Source organism: Chiloscyllium plagiosum, chromosome 23, assembly GCF_004010195.1.
Source record: "Chiloscyllium plagiosum isolate BGI_BamShark_2017 chromosome 23, ASM401019v2, whole genome shotgun sequence".
In the NCBI taxonomy this organism is placed as follows: domain Eukaryota; kingdom Metazoa; phylum Chordata; class Chondrichthyes; order Orectolobiformes; family Hemiscylliidae; genus Chiloscyllium; species Chiloscyllium plagiosum.
This window is the reverse complement of record NC_057732.1, coordinates 3,551,296-3,558,377: the sequence shown is the minus strand read 5'-3', so window position 1 is coordinate 3,558,377 and position 7,082 is coordinate 3,551,296. Positions and strand designations below refer to the sequence as shown.

Here is a 7,082-nt window from a genome sequence, read left to right as displayed (position 1 = left end):
GCCATGGCTGTCTAATCCCTCCCCGGATAATCTTTCTCTTCTTGGGGATGAACCTCTGTACAGTGTGCTCAATTATACCTACAAACTCCTGCCATTTGAGAATACAAAGACAGATGTATCTGTTTTGGTACACATTATTCAGAGCATTTACACATTTTTAACAGAAAAGCCTGTTGGGCAGCAGAATATATCAAAAATGTTGAACCTTGATACACACAGTATAAATGTTTGCAGTGAAAAGTGGATCCTTTGAGTATTGCAGTGGTTATATTACTGACCTGTTAATTTATGAGGCCAGGATACAAATCCAGAAAACAAGTCCAGGTCGCACAATAACAGTTGTAAGATTTGAATTGTTTGAAATAAAAAGCTGATATCAATAAACGTGACCATGAAAAGCTGTTGGAGTGTTGTAAAACATTCAAGTTGCTTCTTGAAAAAAGGAGACCTGCTATCCCCAACTGATCAGGTCTATGTGACCCTAGTCCTACACTAACATGCTGGATTTCTGCAAGCAGCTCAGGTATATCAAACTGCTATAACATCTGCCATTACTTCCCAAGACGAATAGCGAAGGTCAATGAACCCATATCTTTCCATTAATGCCCATAAGTTAGGAATTAATAAAACATTGTTCATACCACAAACCTTTGTTAAAAACAGGCAGATTAGTGTAAAGTGAAGTCTAGTGATGATGGCATGAGCAGAAACTGCCAAGTTTCATTTTACATCAAAAGATAGTTGCACACTATCCCAGTTTCGAGTTTGTACATAAGTATGCAGTTGTGGGTATATTCACTGAGCTGGCAAGTTGACTGAACAAGTATATTTAAAATAAAGGTTTTGATGCTTCCGTCTCAATTTGTTTTAATAAGTTTAGGGTATCAATTATAGAACATTTCAAATATTTCAAGCACCAGGGTCAGCATCAAACACTGCAAGGTCCTCGGCTTATATACAACAAAGCACATGTATATATAGCACTTTAAACATATTGTAACATCAAAAGATGCATCCAGGAAAGATTGTAAAACAAAACATGACTCTCACCACAAAGGGGTTATTAGGGCACATGATCAAAAGTTAGGTTTAAAGAGTTTCTTATAGAGTTTAGTGTGAGAGAGCAGCATGGAGGAAATTCCAGTTCTTAGGTATCAACAACCAAAAGATATGGCCATTAGTGCTGGAATAATTAAAAACTGATGTGCAAGAGATCAGAATCGAAGGAACACAGATTTCTTGGAGGAACACAAGGCTGGTGAAGGTTACAGAGAACACTGAAGGGAATGCAAGGAAGAATTTGAAACCAAAGATGAACATTCTAAAATGTGCTGTTATTAGCTTTAGCACTAAGCACAGGGATGATGGGATAAATGAGACTTAGTGCAAGTTAGGTTATAAGCAGCTGAAAATGTGTTGCTGGAAAAGCGCAGCAGGTCAGGCAGCATCCAAGGAACAGGAGAATCGACGTTTTGGGCATAAGCCCTTCTTCAGGAATGAGCCCTGAAGAAGGGCTTATGCCCGAAACGTCGATTCTCCTGTTCCTTGGATGCTGCCTGACCCGCTGTGCTTTTCCAGCAACACATTTTCAGCTCTGATCTCCAGCATCTGCAGCCCTCACTTTCTCTCATAGGTTATAAGCAGCCCAATTTTAGATGACCTTATGTTTATGGAGGGTGCAGCTGGGAGAGCAGCCAGAGGTGCATTGGAATAGTTGAGGCATGGATGAGGGTTTCAGTGACGAGGCAGAGTTGGGCAATGTTATGGAGGTGCAAGTGGGTGTGCCTGACAATGTTGGGTCAGTGCATCTTGAGGGCAGATATGACATCAAGGTTGTAAGCAGTCTACCTCATTATCAGACAGTTGAAAGCAAGAAATTGAGTCAGTGGCTAGAGAATAGAGTTGCAAGTATCAAGGACAATGGCTTTGGTCTTACCATGATTCAATCAAAGTAAACTCTGTTTGTCTGACATTCAGAAAGTGGAGGGCTTAAGAAAGATGATGTGTAGCAGTATCTTGTCACTATACATTTTGAAACCAAGGTTATATTTTTCAATATTGCTATCTAGGAACATCATGTAGTTAAGGAATAGGAGGCAATTCTTAGAAGGTACAGGGACAACACTATGGAAGCAGGAAGCTGTTGCAGGTGATTCTTGCAGTTATATAGCAGTTTAAATGTTGCAAACTTTAATGCTACTATTGTTCGTGCAAGTTTGTCCGAGGCCCACGTGAATATATAACGGCAAATAGAACAGCAGTACTGATTCCTGGAATTGTGCTGTGATTTACAAGAAGAATACAAAGGCCTAATGTGGAAATGCATTCCCCCTCCATTCTGAAAATTGAAAAAAATTATTATTTGTATTGTCACCATTATTATTTGGACAACAGTACAGATCAAGAAATCAATTCTCTGATCATCAGTCTCAGTGCTCTCAGATTTTGCAGAGTTATAATCAGCATCATTGAGTTGCAAATAAGCTAAATAGATTCCTTCTGTACTGTAATATTGTGTGAAATTATTAAACAATATGGAATTGTATAGAGAAAACTTTTATATAGAAGACTGAAAAATGTTTAATAGACTGTGGTCAGTCCTGACAATATTGGCCAGAAACACAAAGAATGGAGGCAATTTCAAAAAAAGATTCCTGGAATACTGGTGAAATCTCATGTTCCACTTTGAAAGGAGCTGACTGAGAATGTGGCTTTACAGAGCTATTTAAGACAGTAAATAACACTTGCATTTATATAGCACCTTTAATGTAGAAAAATGTCCTAAGGCACTTCACAGAGACAAATCAAAAACAAACTTGTAGAAAAGGTAGATTTAAACTGTAGTGGACATTGATGCAAACTAGTAAAAGGCAAATTTATAACTGGTATCAGCAGATTCTTCACACAAAACAATCAATCAATGCACTTCTAGTCAAGGTCAATATCCAGAAATTGCTTTTAAAGAGTTTGACTTTAAATTGTGCTTAATCATACCCTCAGTAACAGATAAAGATCTTAATATACACAAATACAATTCACACAAATAGTTTCACTGACCCTTAGAGAGATGAATGGCCAAATAATTTATCATTTAGTGTTGGTGTCTGATGGACCAGCATTTGCCAGATCTTCTTCAAAGCAATGCTACAAAATTTACTTTTAATCCACCTAAACAGTCAGGAGCTTCAATTTAATGTCTCAACAAAAAGCAGGCATCTCCATCAAAGCAGCAGCCTTCATACTGACTCAAGTCTCAAGTAGAATTCTGAATCTTTCAGAATGAAAATCCAAAGTGATTCAGGCAAATTGCAGCCTTGCTGGTGAAATTGGAAGTAAGCAATTTTATATCTGGCCTTTTGAAAGATATGTCTGGTTACCAATGAATATACAGCTTCAGCATTTTGCAGAGTTTTTTTAAAATAGGAAAATGTTTCCCTCATCAATTGAGAGAAACCCTACATGGTGTGAAAAATTTAGATTCACCAGGCCATATTTATCCCAAATGCTAATTTACATTCAACTTTCTACACACTTATAAAAAGTTTGTACTGGAAGAACAGGCATATTTTTACATTAATTTGCACTTTGAATTCTACGTGATGTCTGTTGTGCTCCATGAAGAACCATAGATGCTTATTACAATAGTTAAATAAATACATAAATCTAGCTCATGCCTGCATGTATAAATTCTTGCTGAACTATCTTGTCTTCAATTTTTTTTTTACAAAAGCTAATCATTAAATAAAAACAATAAAGTTAAAATATACTGGAAAAATGGGCAGTACTTAACAGCCCTGTTCCCACCATAACATTTTGAAAAATATAAATGCACATTCTGATAAACCTGGAAAAACATGAAAACTATCTAGTATTGATATTAATGCAGTGAAAACCAGGCAAGAATATTGGAATCATCAAAGACTACTTACTTCCAAAAATATCCCAGCTGAATTTGTTTATATATACAGTAGTGTCAGGCTACCAAATTACTTTGTATCTCAAAGTTCAGAAGTCATGAACCAAATAGTAACTGTTTGTCCAATTTTCTTCTCTTCCCTTTTCCGAAGCAGCAGCTCTTACTTGACGTAGCTGCTCAGACGGGCCCTAGCAGTCCTTCAGAGAATCATTCGGTTGTTTCAGGAATTTAGTCTCTATCCAACTGCCTGGCTTCACAATCATTACCATGTCTTTATTTGGTGTCCAAATAGGTACTCTCTATTCCAGTTACCGGGCAGTGATGAGTAGAATCATATCTATTTCTTTCTTTCTCTATAGCATAGATATTCAGGCAATTTCTGACTCCAGATAAAATCAACTATATCTGCACAAACTTGACCTTTGTGGTCTACAAAGCAGAGTGTCAAACCAGGTACTGAATTTACCTCACTGGAAATTAGAGGTATTCACAAATCACTTCTGAATGTGGAGATCTTCAAGAGATAAAAAATCAGTTCAATAACCTGTGATTAAACTGGAGAGATCAAGGTAGGCCTTTACATCAATAATAATAATGTGATTTTCACAGTTTTGCAATGAAACCATACAATCGCACTTGAGAAATGTAGCACAGAAATTCATCACCTTGGAAATGTTTTGTTTGAGAAAATAGCCAGACTGAAAGAATAGACCTTGATTAATTCTTGCTTTCACTGTCATCACAAAGCAATTAAATTAGTCAATGACTTTGATCAACTTTTCTTCTTCGGGGCCTTTTTCAGACAACATCTGAGAGCACACGCAGACAGCTTTTGTGGCTAGTGCAGAATCTTTGCAGTTCAATCTGATATTCAAGGTAAACTGTTAGTCACAGGAGATTAAGGTGTGTAGGTGAATATTTTTATTCAATCTTTTTGAAACATCAACCCCATACTTTAGCATCTCAGTGTAGTATATTTTTCAGGGATTTGCTTCTTTAAGTCCTTCCCTACTGTTGTGTCTGTTTTAGGAGGATTATAACACAGTAGCTTCTTGAAAAACTTCTACCCACCTGTTAAGAAATTGGAACATTTGTTAATTGTTGTAGGTCACGTCTCTCAGAATTTTATGTACAAAGCAATGCCCTACGGTTTCAAACAAATGCATAAATAAATAAATTTTCATCTGCTTGGTAACTAAGGAGCATGTTTCTTTAGGTTAATTAAGGATGGCATTAGTCCAATAGTAAGAGATGACCATTGTTCACTAAATCACATTATACAGTCAGTTTGGGTAGAGATAAGAAATAGCAAACAAATGACTTGTGAGTGTGGTTTATAGGCAGTAACTACGTAATTACACCATTGGGTAGAGTATTACAGGTTTTCAAGATATGGTAATACTAACTGGCAATCTTAATCTTCATAATCAGATTGGCAAAGAAAGGTTTATAAATTCATAGAGTGTACTTGTGACAGTTTTGTTTCCCCAAGAGAAAGTAAGAATGTAAAACACAGTCAATCAGGAAGCAGGCAACTTTAGACCTTGCAGTATGCAATGAGATCTCATAGTAATTGAGCCTCTAAGCAAGTGATCATAACGTGACAGAATTTCATACAGAGTTTGAAAGTGGGAAGTGTAGATTTAAGACTAGTGTCTTAATCTTAAATAAAGGCAACTATAAGGGCACAAGAACGTGGCTGAAGTGAACTCGGAAAACAGGTTAAAGGATAGGTCAGTAGAGAAGCAGTGTTAGGCATTTAAGGGAATATTTCATAATTCTCAGTCAAGATATGTTCTATTGACAAAGAAAGACTCCAAAGAATTATGCACTATGACTAAATAAGGAGTGGAGGACAGTATTAAATTTAAAGCATTACATATTGCAAAGTTTATTGGTAGGTCAGAAGATTGGACAGAACTTAGAAACTAGCAAAAACGTAATTAACAATAATCAGGAAGACATTAGAGTCGAAGAGAAAGCTTGACAGAATTATTAAAAATAATGGTGCGTTTCTATAAGTATATAAAAAGGAAAGGAGGAGCAGCAGCAGTGAATTTTGGTCCCACAGAGGATCAGACTAAGAAATTAATAATGGAAACAAAGGACAAGATGAAGCACTGATTAGGCATTTTGTCTGTCTTCATTATAGAAGACACAAAAAGCATCTTAAGAATACTTGAAAATCAAGAGGTTATAGGGAGGAAGGAACTTAAACAACCACAAATTATATGGGAAAAAATATCAGAAACAAAGGCTGATAAGCCCCCTGCATATGACAACCTGAATCCTAGAGTCTGATATGAAGTAGCTGTCGAGATACAGATACATTGGAAAGTAGTTTGGAAAATTGCGACTGTAACACCTCCATTCAAGAAAGGAGAAAGGAAGCAGTAAACATAAGATTAGTTAGCTGAAACATCTGTCAAATGGAAAAACTACATGGAGGTAAAAGCTAACAACATTTTAAAAATTGTATTACAACCAGGCAGAGACAACATGGTTTATGGATGTCCATAATAGATCTACCATCCCCTGAGAAAAGGAACAGGAAGTTAATTCATCACAGGAAATAACATCATCAACCCAAAGAAACCCAAACATATAAACAGAAAGCAGGAACTTTTACTTCGCCCGAGGCCCACTGAAGATGTTACCTAGTAGGATAATGAAACGTCTGGAAATGAACCTTCCAGCTCGGCGAGCAAACCTACACCCAGAACCTCAACCTGAGCTACAAATCTTCTCAAAACTTGCCAAATGGTTTATGTTTGAAAAGGAAATCACATTTGACTAATTCCTTATAAGTGCCTTGAGAAAGTAACAAGAAAAGTATATAATAGGAAACTTGGAAATGTGCTATGCTTGGATAAGATGCCCCAACAAAAGGTTACTACACAAAATAAATAAAGGCTTGTGGTGTAAGATGGGTCAGACCAAACCCCCCCAGCCCCAAAATATATTATGATAGCCTACATAGAAGAATACAGCGCAGTACAGGCCCTTTAGCCCTCGATGTTGCGCCGATCCAAGCCCACCTAACCTCCACTAGCCCACTATCCTCCATATGCCTATCCAATGCCCGCTTAACTGCCCATAAAGAGGGAGAGTCCACCACTGCTACTGGCAGGGCATTCCATGAACTCACAACTCGCTGAGTAAAGAA

General features: G+C 37.1%; 1 protein-coding gene across 3 annotated transcripts in view; it reads right to left on the bottom strand.

The window, feature by feature from the left end:
* Positions 1-2,749: 2,749 nt before the first annotated feature.
* The window catches only part of fgd6 (FYVE, RhoGEF and PH domain containing 6), a 140,813-nt gene continuing 136,480 nt past the window's right edge, over positions 2,750-7,082 (bottom strand). For 2 of the 3 annotated variants that reach the window (XM_043713308.1, XM_043713310.1), the window contains one exon: positions 2,750-4,987. In XM_043713308.1, the coding sequence (XP_043569243.1) occupies positions 4,951-4,987 (37 nt within the window). In that variant the 3' untranslated portion in view covers positions 2,750-4,950. The remainder of the gene's footprint in view (positions 4,988-7,082) is intronic. The other variant, XR_006315036.1, reaches the window with a different exon arrangement.